This window comes from Xenopus tropicalis, chromosome 7, assembly GCF_000004195.4.
Source record: "Xenopus tropicalis strain Nigerian chromosome 7, UCB_Xtro_10.0, whole genome shotgun sequence".
Taxonomy (NCBI): Eukaryota; Metazoa; Chordata; class Amphibia; order Anura; family Pipidae; genus Xenopus; species Xenopus tropicalis.
The window spans coordinates 3,757,133-3,775,518 of NC_030683.2; the positions used below are offsets into that span (position 1 = coordinate 3,757,133).

Sequence of the window (18,386 nt, forward strand, 5' to 3'; positions counted from 1 at the left end):
TAGATAGATGATAGATAGATAGGTAGATAGATAGATAGATAGATAGATAGATAGATAGGTAGACAGACTATATACAATAGATATACACTACTGTGCGGAATACTGACTTTGTTTGGAGTCCCAATCTATTCAGGAAATTGCTGCTTTGCTAATGGGAAAGATTAATTAGCTTTGGCATAACTTTTTGGCTTGGGGGGGGGGGTAAATACTGTGCCACATTGGAATCAACTACAGAAGAGGGTAGAACATAAGGAGAGCAGCAGAGGGCACCCCTAAGCACCCAGTGTCCCCTTGGCACATTGCCCTGCAGGGATGCACAGAAAGGGTGCTGGTGCTTATATCCCAAGAGCTTGCAATCCATTGTCTTTTTAATCAGGTTGTATAATTAATTCCGCTGTTAATATCTCAGTTCCAGTCACTGCTACAGGAGAGGCATTATATTGTATATATATTGTATAAATAGTATATATTGTATATTCCTCTATTAATGTAATTGCCCCCCCCCCCCCCCCCCCGTTTATAATCTTTTACTTCCTTTTTGCTTTGTATCCAGTTACAGTTCCTCTTTTATAGAAATGTTTGGGCAGAACAATCTCTTGCTTTGATTTTCCCTTATTATAGTGATCTATTTATTGCACTAAATGTAATTAAATACATTTGCATTTCCGGACAGGTATTAGGGAAAGCTTGAATGCTGGGGGGGGGCTTTTCTTGGAAGGCAGGAATAAAAACTGGTAATACTGGTACTTCTGTATATCCGAACACAGACAGATGTGATTTATTGCTTAGATGCTCTTGGCAGTTTTACAACTGGGTGTCCGTATACCTGGAGATAATGTATAAGTTACACAGGGAACTCTGAGTATCACTCATGTATTATAAGGGATAATGTACCCCCTACTGTAAATGATAAGGATATTAGCAGTCACTGAGGGGTTCTGTGCCCCCCATATAAAGGCACAAGGCTGCAGGCTGAGTTATACAGGGAACTCTGAGTATCACTCATGTATTATAAGGGATAATGTACCCCCTACTGTAAATGATAAGGATATTAGCAGTCACTGAGGGTTCTGTGCCCCCATATAAAGGCACAAGGCTGCAGGCTGAGTTATACAGGGAACTCTGAGTATCACTCATGTATTATAAGGGATAATGTACCCCCTACTGTAAATGATAAGGATATTAGCAGTCACTGAGGGGGTTCTGTGCCCCCATATAAAGGCACAAGGCTGCAGGCTGAGTTATACAGGGAACTCTGAGTATCACTCATGTATTATAAGGGATAATGTACCCCTACTGTAAATGATAAGGATATTAGCAGTCACTGAGGGGTTCTGTGCCCCCCATATAAAGGCACAAGGCTGAAGGCTGAGTTATACAGGGAACTCTGAGTATCACTCATGTATTATAAGGGATAATGTACCCCCTACTGTAAATGATAAGGATATTAGCAGTCACTGAGGGGTTCTGTGCCCCCCATATAAAGGCACAAGGCTGCAGGCTGAGTTATACAGGGAACTCTGAGTATCACTCATGTATTATAAGGGATAATGTACCCCCTACTGTAAATGATAAGGATATTAGCAGTCACTGAGGGGTTCTGTGCCCCCCCATATAAAGGCACAAGGCTGCAGGCTGAGTTATACAGGGAACTCTGAGTAATCACTCATGTATTATAAGGGATACTGTACCCCCTACTGTAAATGATAAGGATATTAGCAGTCACTGAGGGGTTCTTGTGCCCCCATATAAAGGCACAAGGCTGCAGGCTGAGTTATACAGGGAACTCTGAGTATCACTTCATGTATTATAAAGGATAATGTACCCCCTACTGTAAATGATAAGGATATTAGCAGTCACTGAGGGGTTCTGTGCCCCCATATAAAGGCACAAGGCTGCAGGCTGAGTTATACAGGGAACTCTGAGTATCACTCATGTATTATAAAGGATAATGTACCCCCTACTGTAAATGATAAGGATATTAGCAGTCACTGAGGGGTTCTGTACCCATATAAAGGCACAAGGCTGCAGGCTGAGTTATACAGGGAACTCTGAGTATCACTCATGTATTATAAGGGATAATGTACCCCCTACTGTAAATGATAAGGATATTAGCAGTCACTGAGGGGTTCTGTGCCCCCCATATAAAGGCACAAGGCTGCAGGCTGAGTTATACAGGGAACTCTGAGTATCACTCATGTATTATATGGGATAATGTACCCCCTACTGTAAACCATAAGGATATTAGAAGTTGCTGAAGCTGCAGGCTTCAGTTATATAGGTCAGGAAACTACTAATAGCCTGATATTTTGCAACAGGGGGTAAATAATTTTTTATAATAAATAGATTCAGTGAGTTGTGTGGCACAAATGACATCAGTAAGCACCAAATATAACCAATGACATCACAAAGTCCATTATTAAATATATATAATTTACAGGTTTTTTAAGGCTCTTATTTTAAATGGATTTTCTCCAGCACAGTCAGGGCCGGGACCTGGGGGCCTCTGTGTACTTCCCAATCCAGACCCGGCCATTGTATCCCATGGGGTTGGGCCAATCTTTCTCCTCTCCTGAGATCCATTCTGTTATGAGTATAAATACCCTGCTCCCCAGTTACACAGAATCTCAGTCTCCTACGGGGCATTTATACCATTTATACAATACGCTGTTATACTTCCAACACTAATGTAGCAACATAATCCCTGTATAATGCAATGTAACTGGCGCGGCCATACACAGAACTGTACTGTATACTGGGTGCAAGTGTGGGGTACAGATAGGGATACATGGGGTACAGATAGGGATACATGGGGTACAGATAGGGATACATGGGGTACAGATAGGGATACATGGGGTACAGATAGGGATACATGGGGTACAGATACATGGGGTAATCAGATAGGGTATACATGGGGTACAGATAGGGATACATGGGGTACAGATAGGGATAACATGGGGTACAGATAGGGATACATGGGGTACAGATAGGGATAGCATACAGATAGGGATACATGGGGTACATGGGATAACATGGGGTGCAGATAGGGATACATGGGAATACAGATAGGGATACATGGGTATAGGGATACATGGGGTCAGATAGGGATACATGGGATTACAGATAGGGATACATGGGTAACAGATAGGTGATACATGGGGTAGCAGATAGGGATCATGGGGTACAGATAGGGAATACATGGGGTACAGATAGGGATACATGGGGTACAGATAGGGATACATGGGGTACAGATAAGGGATACAGGGGTCAGATAGGGATACATGGGGTTACAGAATGGGATACATGGGGTAAGCAGATAGGGATACATGGATAGGGGATACATGGGATAACATGGGGTACAGATAGGGAATACATGGGGTAGCAGAATAGGGATACATGGGGTACAGATAGGGTACATGGGGTACAGATGGGATACAATTGCAGATAGGGATACATGGGGTACAGATAGGGATACATGGGGACAGATAGGGATACATGGGAATACAGATAGGATATATGGGGTACAGATAGGGGTACATGGGTTATACAATGGGGTACGGATAGGGATCATGGGGTACAGATAGGGATATAATGGGGTAAAGAATGGGATACATGGGTATAGGGATATATGGGGTAACATGGGATACATGGGGTAACAGATAGGGATACATGGGAATACAAATGGGGTACAGATAGGGATACATGGATACAGATAGGGATACAATGGGATAGGGGATACATGGGATACCATACATAGGGATACATGGGGTACAGATAGGGATAATATGGGGTTACATGGGGCACATGGGAATAGGGATACATGGGGATAGGGATACATGGGGTTATAGGGATACATGGGGGATAGGGAGTAGCAGATAGGGATACATGGGGTAAACAGATAGGGAAATATAATGGGGTAATAGGGATACATGGGGTACAGTATAGGGATATATGGGGTACATGGGATAATGGGGTACAGATAGGGATATATGGGGTAACCATGGGGTACAAAGATAGGGGGGTACAGAATACATGGGGTACAGATAGGGATACATGGGGTACAGATAGGGATTACATGGGGTACAGATAGGGGATACATGGGTACAGATAGGGATAACATGGGGTACAGATAGGGATCATGGGATACAGATAGGGATCATGAGGTACAGATAGGGATACATGGGGTTACGATAGGGATACATGAGGGTCAGATAGTGATAAATGGGGTACATGGGATACATGGGGTACAGATAGGGATACATGGGATACAGATAGGGATACATGGGGGTACAGATAGGGATCATGGGGTACAGATAGGGATACATGGGATACAGATAGGGATACATGGGATACAGATAGGATACATGGGGTACAGATAGGGATACATTGGGGTACAGATAGGGATACATGGGGTACAGATAGGGATACATGGGGTACAGATAGGGATACATGGGGTACAGGATAGGATACATGGGGTTACAGATAGGGATACATGGGAATACAGATAGGGATACATGGGGTACAGATAGGGGATACATGGGGTACAGATAGGGATACATGGGGTACAGATAGGGATACATGGGGTACAGATAGGGATACATGGGGTACAGATAGGGATACATGGGATACAGATAGGGATATATGGGGTACAATGGGATACATGGGGTACAGATAGGGATATATGGGGTACAATGGGATACATGGGGTACAGATAGGGAATACATGGGGTACAGATAGGGATATATGGGGTACAATGGATACATGGGGTACAGATAGGGATATATGGGGTACATGGGATACATGGGGTACAGATAGGGATACAATGGGGTACAGATAGGGATACATGGGGCCGTACAGATAGGGATACATGGGGTACAGATAGGGATACATGGGATACAGATAGGGATACATGGGATACAGATAGGGATACATGGGGTTAACAGATAGGGAACATGGGGTACAGATAGGATACATGGGGTACGATAGGGATACATGGGGTACAGATAGGATACATGGGGTACAGATAGGGATACATGGGATACGATAGGGATACATGGGATTACAGATAGGGATACATGGGTACAGATAGGGATACATGGGGTACAGATAGGGATACATGGGGTACAGATAGGGATACATGGGGTACAGATAGGGATACATGGGGTACAGATAGGGATACATGGGGTACAGATAGGGATACATGGGATACAGATAGGGATACATGGGGTACAGATAGGGATACATGGGGTACAGATAGGGATACATGGGGTACAGATAGGGATACATGGGGTACAGATAGGGATACATGGGGTACAGATAGGGATACATGGGATACAGATAGGGATACATGGATACAGATAGGGATACATGGGGTACAGATAGGGATACATGGGGTACAGATAGGGATATATGGGGTACATGGGATACATGGGGTACAGATAGGGATACATGGGATACAGATAGGGATACATGGGGTACAGATAGGGATACATGGGGTACAGATAGGGATACATGGGATACAGATAGGGATACATGGGGTACAGATAGGGATACATGGGGTACAGATAGGGATACATGGGATACAGATAGGGATACATGGGATACAGATAGGGATACATGGGGTACAGATAGGGATACATGGGGTACAGATAGGGATACATGGGGTACAGATAGGGATACATGGGGTACAGATAGGGATACATGGGGTACAGATAGGGATACCATGGGTACAGATAGGGATACATGGGGTACAGATAGGATACATGGGGTACAGATAGGGATATATGGGGTACATGGGATACATGGGGTACAGATAGGGATACATGGGGTACAGATAGGGATATATGGGGTACATGGGATACATGGGGTACAGATAGGGATATATGGGGTACATGGGATACATGGGGTACATGGGGTAATATAGGATACAGGTAATACCTACACATTGGGTTGCAGATCTGATGATATTAACCCTGTCCCTCCTGCTGCAGGGAACAGCGAGGAAGATGCCTCCCAAACGGCCTAGCTTAGTATCAGGTAAGTTAATGGTTAATTGGCCTTTAATGCTGCAGCCAATGGTTCCTATTCTGTTCCTTATTTTGCCCCAGTAATGTCAATATTTATATTCTGCCTTCCTGTCATACCCCCCCCCCCACCCCCAGTCATACGGCAGAACCAGCAGAGCCCAAACCCTGCGGCCTGATCCACACACCCCTAGCAACCCAACTCCCAACCTACAACTCCCAGCCTACAACTCCCAGCCCCAACTCCCAGCCTACAACTCCCAACCTACAACTCCCAGCCTACAAACTCCCAGCCTACAACTCCCAGCCTGCAACTCCCAGCCCCAACTCCCAGCCTACAACTCCCAGCCCCAACTCCCAGCCTACATCCCAGCCTACAACTCCCAGCCCCAACTCCCAGCCTACAACTCCCAGCCTACAACTCCCAGCCCCAACTCCCAACCTACAACTCCCAGCCTACAACTCCCAGCCCCAACTCCCAGCCTACAACTCCCAGCCTACAACCCCAGCCCCAACTCCCAGCCTACAACTCCCAGCCCCAACTCCAGCTACAACTCCCAGCCCCACCCCCCCTACAACTCCCAGCCTACAACTCCCAGCCCAACTCCCAGCCTACAACTCCCAGCCTACAACTCCCAGCCCCAACTCCCAGCCTACAACTCCCAGCCTACAACTCCCAGCCTACAACTCCCAGCCACTACAACTCCCAGCCTACAACTCCCAGCCCAATCAGCCTACAACTCACCTACAACTCCGCCTACAACTCCAGCCCCAACTCCAGCCAAACTCCAGCCTACACTCCCAGCTACAACTCCCAGCCCCACTCCCAGCCTAAACTCCCAGCAACTCCCAGCCTACAACTCCAGCCCCAACTCCCAGGCTACAACTCCCAGCCTACAACTCCCAGCCCCAACTCCCAGGCTCAACTCCCAGCCTACAACTCCCAGCCTACAACTCCCAGCCTACAACTCCCAGCCCCAACTCCCAGCCTACAACTCCCAGCCTACAACTCCCAGCCTACAACTCCCAGCCCCAACTCCCAGCCTCCCCCACCAGCGATTGTAGCTCAGCACTGACGTTCCCTCATTTTATTTCCCCGGGGCCCCTCTGTATCAGCCAAATCTGCCGCTCACACTGACTGACACTTCATAAACACCAAAACGATTATACGTAGAATTTATACGGGATTAATTGCATTTTTTATGCTTCTATAGAAAAGTGTTTTAACCTGCGGTTTATCAGCTGAACCTAAAATGCACTTTGTTTCCTTTTTCAGAAGGAGAAATTATTAAACAAGGAACCCTCATGAAATCTCCTCCCCCCTCCTATATTGGCAAACGGGTAAGGGAACCTAATACAGTTAAAGGGGAACTCTCTGTACAGGCTATGAGCTATGGGCTGTTCCTGCTGAATTGTGCTTAGTACAGGGGAATCCCTATGTGCCATAGTTTTATGGTATCTCTCTGTACAGGCTATGAGCAAACTTAGGGGGCTGTTCCTGCTGAATTGTGCTTAGTACAGGGGAATCCCTATGTGCCATAGTTTTATGGTATCTCTCTGTACAGGCTATGGGCAAACTTAGGGGGCTGTTCCTGCTGAATTGTGCTTAGTACAGGGGAATCCCTATGTGCCATAGTTTTATGGTATCTCTCTGTACAGGCTATGAGCAAACTTAGGGGGCTGTTCCTGCTGAATTGTGCTTAGTACAGGGGAATCCCTATGTGCCATAGTTTTATGGTATCTCTCTGTACAGGCTATGGGCAAACTTAGGGGGCTGTTCCTGCTGAATTGTGATTAGTACAGGGGAATCCCTATGTGCCATAGTTTTATGGTATCTCTCTGTACAGGCTATGGGCAAACTTAGGGGGCTGTTCCTGCTGAATTGTGATTAGTACAGGGGAATCCCTATGTTTAAATGATCTCTCTGTCGTTGTCGCAGTGGAGGAGACGGGTGTTCGTTCTGCGGAAATGCCTGGGAGACGCTCACACACTCAGTTATTATTCCCAGGACAGAATGAATGAGGAGCAGAAAGGCAACATCAATATCAGCGAGTAAGTCGCAGCCTCACACGGGGTTAATAATTGGTTAATTAGCGGCTCAGAAACCGGTTTAGGCCGCCGGTGCCAGTACATTAACCCTAATGTGTCCAGTTTGCACTTTGCAGGATCTGTGAGGTAGAAAAGGGCTCCGATTGCCCCAGAGAGGAACTTGCCTCCACCCTGAGGTCCTGCCGGTGCCGCCCGGGGCAGGTTCTGGTCATCCGGACCACAAAGCGCACCTACTTCCTGGTCACCGAGGAGACTGAGTGAGTTCAGCGCTAATGGCTGCTAATGAGCTTATTAACTGTTTCCTGCACTGACAGAGCGATATAGTTGTGGGGGGGGGGTTACAGTAGGAGGGGGCCCTAGGGGCGAAGGTAATAGGGCAAGATGGTGCAGTGCCGGGGGGCAACACTAGGGCCAAATGGGACAGAGATACTTTATACCGGTGCTGCCCAACCTGAAGGCTGGAATTGTAGTTCTGCAACATCTATAGCATCAGTCTTTGTACTGTACCCCAGTGCCACTGCCGGGGGGTCATTCCCATACTGTAATAGGGAATTCCTTCCTTGTACCCAGCATGCACTGCTCCATGTGACACACAGACAGACAGTCAGAGAGACAGACAGACAGAGGGACAGACAGACAGAGAGACAGACAGACATAGGGACAGACAGACAGAGAGACAGACAGAGAGACAGACAGACAGAGGGACAGACAGACAGAGAGACAGACAGAGAGACAGACAGACAGAGGGACAGTCAGACAGACAGACAGTCAGAGAGACAGACAGACAGTCAGAGAGACAGACAGTCAGAGAGACAGACAGTCAGAGAGACAGACAGTCAGACAGACAGACAGTCAGAGAGACAGACAGACAGTCAGAGAGACAGACAGTCAGACAGACAGACAGTCAGAGAGACAGACAGTCAGAGAGACAGACAGTCAGAGAGACAGACAGTCAGACAGACAGACAGTCAGAGAGACAGACAGACAGTCAGAGAGACAGACAGTCAGACAGACAGAGACAGACAGACTCGTTACAAGGATGAGGCCTCCCTCTCACCCACATTAACTCTTCGTTTCTAATGTTTCACAGGGATGAGATTGACAGTTGGTATAAGTCCCTGAGCTGCATATTGAAAAGGAGTGAGAATACAGTAAGTTACTTGCCCTTTAATTGTGTCTCACCAAGTTATATGGAGCCATGCACACTCACACTCACACACTCACACAGGCACTCACACTCACACAGGCATTCACACAGGCACTCACACAGGCACTCACACTCACACTCACATAGACACCCACATAGACAGTTCCTATTGTGCCCAGTAGGGGGAGCAGTTGTACCTTTGTCTGCTAAACCCTGACCAGGGGGCATCACTGCGGGGCCACAATATACAGTATAGTTTAGTGGGTTTAGTGCATTTGGTTCTGAATTCTGCCTGAGCCCAAACTGCTCTGATTCCGACCCGTTTCTCCTCCCTGCAGTGCAATGCTGGTTACGTCAGGCCCGATTCCTATCCCTGCAACCACCCCAACTCTGGGACAGTGATGGAAAAGGTAAATTTCACCCAAATGACACAATTATTCACAGTCCCTATTGATCTCCTCTTAGAGTGTCAGCTCTGCGGAGCAGGAGCCTCTGTGTGCCTGCTATTACTACTGGTTATACAAGTGCCTCAGACAATGGAGGGGGCACATTTGTAGCGGAGGGGCTGTTTCTGTGGAAATTGCCCTGGGAAAGAAGGGTAACAATAAAAGACTTTTATTTTGTTTCCAGGAGACTCTAAGGCAAAGATCCAAAACCGACCCATCAGAACGGAGCCCCCCACCAAGCCCCCCACCTCAGCGCAGCACTTTCTACACTCCCCCCCTGTTCCCGCAGCAGGTAATGGATTCCCCCATTATGTCTCCTATTATTAGTTTAACTACAACTCCCAGAATGCTCAGCTGGCCATGTTGTAGTGCACATTATTCTCAATGCTCATTTTCAGTGGGTGATAAACGCTTCCCTTCTGGGCTCTGTATAAACTGGTTTTTATTCCGTGTACAGGCAGAGTTATCAGTGGGGACCCCCTGCCCGACAGAGACCCCCAAACATTCTCCAGCGGACGTGACTGGAGACCACATGTGCTTCTGTTCCCGTGCCCAGGTGAGTCAGACTTCATCACAGCCTGGCAATTTGCAATTGGTCTTCGTGGTTTTTGAATTATTGTTCAGCAGCTATCTGGTTGCTAGTCTCCAATTTACCCTAGCAACCAGGCAGCAGTATGAACGATGAATAGGACAAACCTGAATAGAAAAATAAGTAATAATAATAAAATGTGAGAAGCCTCGCAGAGCAGTAGTAATTTAGGCTGCCACCAGGGGGGGTCCCAGCCGACTGGGTGTCCTAAATACCTGCCTGGCGCCCCCTGGTGCCTCTTCTGTCTACCCCTAATTCCAGCCTTGGCTGCTGGGGTCAGTGACCCCCCCATTTAAAGGTGGAATAAAGGCAGAAGAGGAAGACAAAAAAAAACCAAAAACTATAAAAAAAATTAAATAAAGGCCAAGTAAAAAGTCTCTTGCCCTTTAAGATATCCAGACTCAGTCAGTATGGCAGCTCCCAGCACAGCCATCAGTGAAACTAAATCACATTTTATATCTCTGTTTTATAGCGCTTGTCCAGTGGAAAAGAGTCCATTCCCCCTCCGGACTATGACAGTGACGTGGGGAGCGACGAAGGGTCCATATATGATGTACCCCGGAAGGTCCTGCAGGTAATGGGGGGCCCTGCCCTCTTTTGTTTGTTTCCCGGGGAGAATATGGGCTACGGGCACTCACCCTCCCAAGCATTGCTTATACAACCCATGACTTATTGTACAGCGCTGCGGGATATGTTGGCGCTTTATAAATAAATGTTAATAATAATAATAACAGTGTGGCCAATGTACATACATTTAAACTCTGAACTGCCTGACCCACAGATTAAAGGGGAACTACACCCCAAAACTGCTTTCTACACAAAAGAAAATCTAAACTTTCCAACATACAGTGATTAAAACTGTTCAGTGGTTTTAAAGGTACAGGTTTGGGATCCCTTATCCGGAAACCTGTTATCCAGAAAGCTCCGAATTACAGAAAGCCCGTCAACCATAGACTCCATTTTAGTCAAATAATTCCAAATTTTAAAACTGATTTCCCTTTTTCTCTGTAATAATTAAACAGTACCTGTACTTGATCCCAACTAAGATATAATTACCCCTTATTGGGGCAGAACAGCCCTATTGGGTTTATTTAATGGTTAAATGATTCCCTTTTCTCTGTAATAATAAAACAGTACCTGTACTTGATCCCAACTAAGATATAATTACCCCTAATTGGGGCAGAACAGCCCTATTGGGTTTATTTAATGGTTAAATGATTCCCTTTTCTCTGTAATAATAAAACAGTACCTGTACTTGATCCCAACTAAGATATAATTACCCCTTATTGGGGCAGAACAGCCCTATTGGGTTTATTTAATGGTTAAATGATTCCCTTTTCTCTGTAATAATAAAACAGTACCTGTACTTGATCCCAACTAAGATATAATTACCCCTTATTGGGGCAGAACAGTCCTATTGGGTTTAATTAATGTTTTATTGAGTTTTTAGTAGACTTAAGGTATGGAGATCCAAATTACAGAAAGACCCCTTATGGGAATACCCTTGGTCCCGAGCATTCTGGATAATGGGTCCTATACCTGTACTTGTTATTGAAGTGCCTGTCCGGCTGTTTATATTCTCTGCACTGCTGGTTCTGGCTCTCAGAATAATGTAGCAGAAGCCACAACTGATTTAAAGACACAGAGGAGATTTATTTTAGTTGTTCATGTGCAATTTAGTAGAAGCCTCAACCTCTGTATCAAAAGTATAAATCAATGTATCTTGTTTTTCCACAGAGACTCAGTGGCCATTCAGATTCTTCAGACCCTCAGGAAATTAGTGATATAGATCCAGATTCAGATGATGTCTATGAGCCAATGTTTTCTATGTAAGTACCAACATATAACTCCTTTATACATATGGGTAGGAGGTGCCATAGTGTTTCCCTTAGACAGTACAGTATGGGGGTACAGCTTATTGTGTGCCCAGAACATTCCCTCTCTGTATATTTGTATTTATACATATGGGTAGGGGGTGCCATAGTGTTTCCCTTAGACAGTACAGTATGGGGGTACAGCTTATTGTGTGCCCAGAACATTCCCTCTCTGTATATTTGTATTTATACATATGGGTAGGGGGTGCCATAGTGTTTCCCTTAGACAGTACAGTATGGGGGTACAGCTTATTGTGTGCCCAGAACATTCCTTCTCTGTATATTTGTATTTATACATATGGGTAGGGGGTGCCATAGTGTTTCCCTTAGACAGTACAGTATGGGGGTACAGCTTATTATGTGCCCAGAACATTCCCTCTCTGTATATTTGTATTTATACATATGGGTAGGGGGTGCCATAGTGTTTCCCTTAGACAGTACAGTATGGGGGTACAGCTTATTGTGTGCCCAGAACATTCCCTCTCTGTATATTTGTATTTATACATATGGGTAGGAGGTGCCATAGTGCAATAAAGGAATTGCATATAATGGATATATTTTCACATTGGGGGAAATAAATAGAAAGTGACAGTTACTTTGTTTTCTGTTTCAGTGTCACACGAACTACAATGACTGAAGAAAACCCCCAAGAGGAGACCCCCCCGCCTGCTCAGAAGGTTGTGCAACCAATGAAAAATGAAGTCCGAGAACTAAGGCAGATGGACCTGTTAAAAATAATATAGTAAGTGGGACGCGCTCAGCATCCAATCAAAATGAATTTCGATCCCTTTCTTTTAACCCCTGTGTGGCCACTGCCTGCCACCCCCAAATGTGTTTATTGGTGGGACAGACGGACGGATGAGATTATCAGAGGTTCAGAAATGAATGTTCCAAACAGTTCTGGTTCCACCTGTTTCATCCTTTGGGTCTAATCAGACACTGATCTCTCTTTGCAGCGAACGGGTCGGAACCAATGAGCTTCAGAACAAGGAAGTGACCGTCCCCACGGAACATCTGCGGAAATATCTGGACGTAGAAGAACTTGGAGAATGTCTCTAGTAAGTGAGAGGTTTTCCTGGGGCAGTTTGGGGGTGTGGGGGGGATTGGGGAGGCAAATGGGGGGAGAGGGGAAATATAGGGGAGAGAAGAGGGAGGATGGGGGGGAGTAAGGCCAAACAGTTGGGGGGGGGGAATAGAAAAGGAAAGGAGAGGGGATGAGAGACAGAAGGAGAGAGGGGAAGGGAAAGGGGGTTCGGGGAGTAGAGAGACAAATGGGGGGAGAGGGAAATATAGAAGGGGGGAGAAGAGGGGGGATGGGGGGGAGTAAGGCCAAACAGTTGGGGGGGGAGTAAGGCCAAACAGTTTGGGGGGGGGGAGTAAGGCCAAACAGTTGGGGGGGGAGTAAGGCCAAACAGTTGGGGGGGAATAGAAAAGGAAAGGAGAGGGATGAGAGACAGAAGGAGAGAGGGGAAGGGAAAGGGGTTCGGGGAGAGACAAATGGGGGAGAGGGGAAATATAGAAGGGGAGAAGAGGGGGGATGGGGGGGAGTAAGGCCAAACAGTTGGGGGGGGAGTAAGGCCAAACAGTTGGGGGGGGGGAGTAAGGCCAAACAGTTGGGGGGGGGGAGTAAGGCCAAACAGTTGGGGGGGGAGTAAGGCCAAACAGTTGGGGGGGGGAGTAAGGCCAAACAGTTGGGGGGGGGAGTAAGGCCAAACAGTTGGGGGGGGGGAGTAAGGCCAAACAGTTGGGGGGGGGGAAGGCAAGTGGGGGGGGAGTAAGGCCAAATAGTCACTGAGTGCAGTTAAAGATACAGAATTTATATTTTCCTTTTAAGTAAATCAGCCTCATGTTTAACCCTTACAGCATTCGCAAATGGAACGGCCCAACAGAAATAGGGTGTCTCTTTCAGCACGGGGATTACATCGATATTGTGAATGAATTCAGGGTGAAAAACCGGGATGTGTTTCTGCAGATGTTAAACAACTCTGTACAAAGCTCGGTGAGTTCCCTCCTCCCTATACAGATATATATATATCCCCTGTCTCTGTCCCTATATATTAGGTACCTACCTAGTGCTACCAACCCCTATTTCTGTAGGGAAATGAGAGCAGGGCAGGCAGTAACCCTTCCAACACTTTCCCCTGTCTCTGCCCCTATATATTAGGTACCTACCTAGTGCTACCAACCCCTATTTCTGTAGGGAAATGAGAGCAGGGCAGGCAGTAACCCTTCCAACACTTTCCCCTGTCTCTGCCCCTATATATTAGGTACCTACCTAGTGCTACCAACCCCTATTTCTGTAGGGAAATGAGAGCAGGGCAGGCAGTAACCCTTCCAACACTTTCCCCTGTCTCTGCCCCTATATATTAGGTACCTACCTAGTGCTACCAACCCCTATTTCTGTAGGGAAATGAGAGCAGGGCAGGCAGTAACCCTTCCAACACTTTCCCCTGTCTCTGCCCCTATATATTAGGTACCTACCTAGTGCTACCAACCCCTATTTCTGTAGGGAAATGAGAGCAGGGCAGGCAGTAACCCTTCCAACACTTTCCCCTGTCTCTGCCCCTATATATTAGGTACCTACCTAGTGCTACCAACCCCTATTTCTGTAGGGAAATGAGAGCAGGGCAGGCAGTAACCCTTCCAACACTTTCCCCTGTCTCTGCCCCTATATATTAGGTACCTACCTAGTGCTACCAACCCCTATTTCTGTAGGGAAATGAGAGCAGGGCAGGCAGTAACCCTTCCAACACTTTCCCCTGTCTCTGCCCCTATATATTAGGTACCTACCTAGTGCTACCAACCCCTATTTCTGTAGGGAAATGAGAGCAGGGCAGGCAGTAACCCTTCCAACACTTTCCCCTGTCTCTGCCCCTATATATTAGGTACCTACCTAGTGCTACCAACCCCTATTTCTGTAGGGAAATGAGAGCAGGGCAGGCAGTAACCTTCCCAACACTGTAGGTACCTAATATATAGAAAATAATAAATGTTTCTCATTAACAGGTGAAACTCATTATCGTTGGCGACTCCCACTCGCCTGTGTTTCACGCAGATAACTGTAACTGTGGGGCTGTATGAGAAGTCCTGAGTGGGTTAAGATGGAGGAAATAAATCCCGTCGTCCTCAGATATTTCACGCCCATGAAGACGCAAGCAGGCGGGGCCTATTTCAGTCAACCAATCAACATTTGGATTCTTGGAAGGTCCCTGAGGATTCCAATTCAGCACCTTGAACATTCCCTGTATACAATTTGCAATGTAATGTGCCAGGTCATGTGACTAACTTTCCTGCAATCTTACTGGCTGAAAGATTCATGATGGCTCCTCTCCGTTTGGGAACCATCAGTCCAAGTCTCTGTGTAACTGACGGCCAATCGCGGGCCCGGTCAGAGCCCTATTGCCTGGATTGGATGGGACGGGGCGCCCGGCGGCTGCCGCAGTCAGTTTGGAGGGGAGACTGTGGGCCCTGGAATAGGGCCACTTATAGTATATATAATATATATATTAATTAGAAACCACTGATTGGGTACAGAGATGCTCAGTCGGGTATCAGTACATACACATGTATGTTCCTCGTTAATGTTTATACATGTTACGTGTTTATTGTTGTATTTTTAAATCTGCTAAAGGGGAAGTTATCCCTAAGCTTGTCTGCCTCATGTACATTCACATTATACCCAATAATTGTTATATTGTGTCTATTTGCCTTAGACAGGAGTTATAGTACTTCCCTAGCCCTGGTGGCCAATAGAACAGCGCCACTAGTGGCCACGTTATTAAACTGCAGTAACAATGTCTTTGCAGAAATCATGTATCAGCTTAATAAAAAGGGACATTTACCCTTTAATGATTTATCCTAAACTGCTTCTGGGGAGATTGTCAAGGCATGATGGGAGTTACTCGCACCCCCCCCTCCCCTCCCCTTCCATAGTGACACCCCCAGGGTGACCTGATTGGTTGCCCCAAAGTAACTGCACTTTATCCCTGTAGCCTGATTGCTCCGCACAATGATGTGTAATAATGTATTTAACATTGTTATGTAGATATTCCCTTGTATGTTATGTACATACCCCTTTGTATGGAGATATTCTTCCAGCACTTAAATAAATTACTTTCGTACCTTCAGAATCCGCCTCTTTGGGTTACTGGGCTACAGTTTCCAGCCACATGTGGCTTGCACCATAGGAAACAATGTGACCGATTTGAGAACCTGCAAATCTGCCCCAGGGTAATGGTGAGATGCAAGGGCAGAAAGTAACCTGCCTGGAACTGGACATAGGACCCCCCCAGCATTGATAACCAGTGAGCCACCATTGCCTAAGGAATCCATTTAAATGAAGGGGCAACAAGGCAAGGTCGACCTTTCTGGATGTGTCTTTTTCAACCTCATCTACTATATAAGCCAGATTGTGTCTGTGCAAAGGCTGTGCGCTAGTGTATATAATAAGGGAAAATGATACCGGGGGAAGGGTCCGTATCGGTGGGCTAGTGTGTGTATAGTAAGGCAAAATGATACTGGGGGGAGGGGCAGTATCTGTGGGCTAGTGTGTGTATAGTAAGGCAAAATTATACCAGGGGAAGGGTCCGTATCGGTGGGCTAGTGTGTGTATAGTAAGGCAAAATGATACCGGGGGAAGGGGCAGTATCTGTGGGCTAGTGTGTGTATAGTAAGGCAAAATGATACCGGGGGAAGGGTCTGTATCTGTGGGCTAGTGTGTGTATAGTAAGGCAAAATTATACCGGGGGAAGGGTCCGTATCTGTGGGCTAGTGTGTGTATAGTAAGGCAAAATTATACCGGGGGAAGGGTCCGTATCGGTGGGCTAGTGTGTGTATAGTAAGGCAAAATTATACCAGGGGAAGGGTCCGTATCGGTGGGCTAGTGTGTGTATAGTAAGGCAAAATGATACCGGGGAAGGGCAGTATCTGTGGGCTAGTGTGTGTATAGTAAGGCAAAATGATACCGGGGGAAGGGTCTGTATCTGTGGGCTAGTGTGTGTATAGTAAGGCAAATTATACCGGGGGAAGGGTCCGTATCTGTGGGCTAGTGTGTGTATAGTAAGGCAAAATTATACCGGGGGAAGGGTCCGTATCGGTGGGCTAGTGTGTGTATAGTAAGGCAAAATGATACCGGGGGAAGGGACAGTATCTGTGGGCTAGTGTGTGTATAGTAAGGCAAAATGATACCGGGGGAAGGGTCTGTATCTGTGGGCTAGTGTGTGTATAGTAAGGCAAAATGATACCGGGGGAAGGGTCTGTATCTGTGGGCTAGTGTGTGTATAGTAAGGCAAAATTATACCGGGGGAAGGGTCCGTATCTGTGGGCTAGTGTGTGTATAGTAAGGCAAAATTATACCAGGGGAAGGGTCCGTATCGGTGGGCTAGTGTGTGTATAGTAAGGCAAAATTATACCAGGGGAAGGGGCAGTATCTGTGGGCTAGTGTGTGTATAGTAAGGCAAAATTATACCAGGGGAAGGGGCAGTATCTGTGGGCTAGTGTGTGTATAGTAAGGCAAAATGATACCGGGGGAAGGGACAGTATCTGTGGGCTAGCGTGTGTATAGTAAGGCAAAATTATACCGGGGGAAGGGTCTGTATCTGTGGGCTAGTGTGTGTATAGTAAGGCAAAATTATACCGGGGGAAGGGTCCGTATCTGTGGGCTAGCGTGTGTATAGTAAGGCAAAATTATACCGGGGGAAGGGTCCGTATCTGTGGGCTAGTGTGTGTATAGTAAGGCAAAATTATACCGGGGGAGGAGGAGGAGCTGAACCAAAGTAGCGCTGCCCAACTTCCAGCTACAGGATAGGAGGGGCTGATGGATTTAATTACACATAATTAATGTATATTCGTTAAAGCCAGCCCTGATAACAACTCCTCCCCAGAGCAGACATTACTGCATCACCGGGGGGAATATTCCCACCCATTAACTCCACCCACATACTGACAGCCCATTGGTTGGCAGGCAGCGCTGTTATTGTTTATTGGAGTCAGATTTTCCTCCAATCACTGCCTGTTCTGCCCTCAGACAGGAATAAACTCGCCTTCCCCTTTCCCTTATCTCCCCTCTAACCGCCCACGGCCGGAGCCCCAACTAGAACAGAGCCTCACTGCCGGCCTTGTTTCATGAGTCAGAAGCAGCAGTGCAGAGTATGAACATCCAGATAGCAACTCCATCATTAATCATTTAATAAATGAGGGTTTTTGTGCTGGCTGATACGTGCCATAGTTCCCTAAATGCCAGTCCATACCTGGGCACAC

General features: G+C 46.6%; 1 protein-coding gene across 1 annotated transcript in view; it reads left to right on the forward strand.

Moving 5' to 3' along the window:
• The window catches only part of LOC101734060 (pleckstrin homology domain-containing family S member 1), a 17,811-nt gene extending 1,553 nt beyond the window's left edge, over nt 1–16,258 (forward strand). Inside the window, exons 2-15 of the mRNA XM_031906225.1 lie at nt 5,991–6,036; nt 7,300–7,364; nt 7,963–8,075; nt 8,189–8,329; nt 9,163–9,223; nt 9,558–9,629; nt 9,850–9,957; nt 10,123–10,221; nt 10,727–10,828; nt 11,992–12,083; nt 12,742–12,870; nt 13,085–13,186; nt 13,992–14,127; nt 15,135–16,258. Of these exons, the coding sequence (XP_031762085.1) occupies nt 6,006–6,036; nt 7,300–7,364; nt 7,963–8,075; nt 8,189–8,329; nt 9,163–9,223; nt 9,558–9,629; nt 9,850–9,957; nt 10,123–10,221; nt 10,727–10,828; nt 11,992–12,083; nt 12,742–12,870; nt 13,085–13,186; nt 13,992–14,127; nt 15,135–15,209 (1,326 nt within the window). The 5' untranslated portion in view covers nt 5,991–6,005 and the 3' untranslated portion in view covers nt 15,210–16,258. The remainder of the gene's footprint in view (nt 1–5,990; nt 6,037–7,299; nt 7,365–7,962; nt 8,076–8,188; nt 8,330–9,162; nt 9,224–9,557; nt 9,630–9,849; nt 9,958–10,122; nt 10,222–10,726; nt 10,829–11,991; nt 12,084–12,741; nt 12,871–13,084; nt 13,187–13,991; nt 14,128–15,134) is intronic.
• Nucleotides 16,259–18,386: the final 2,128 nt, after the last annotated feature.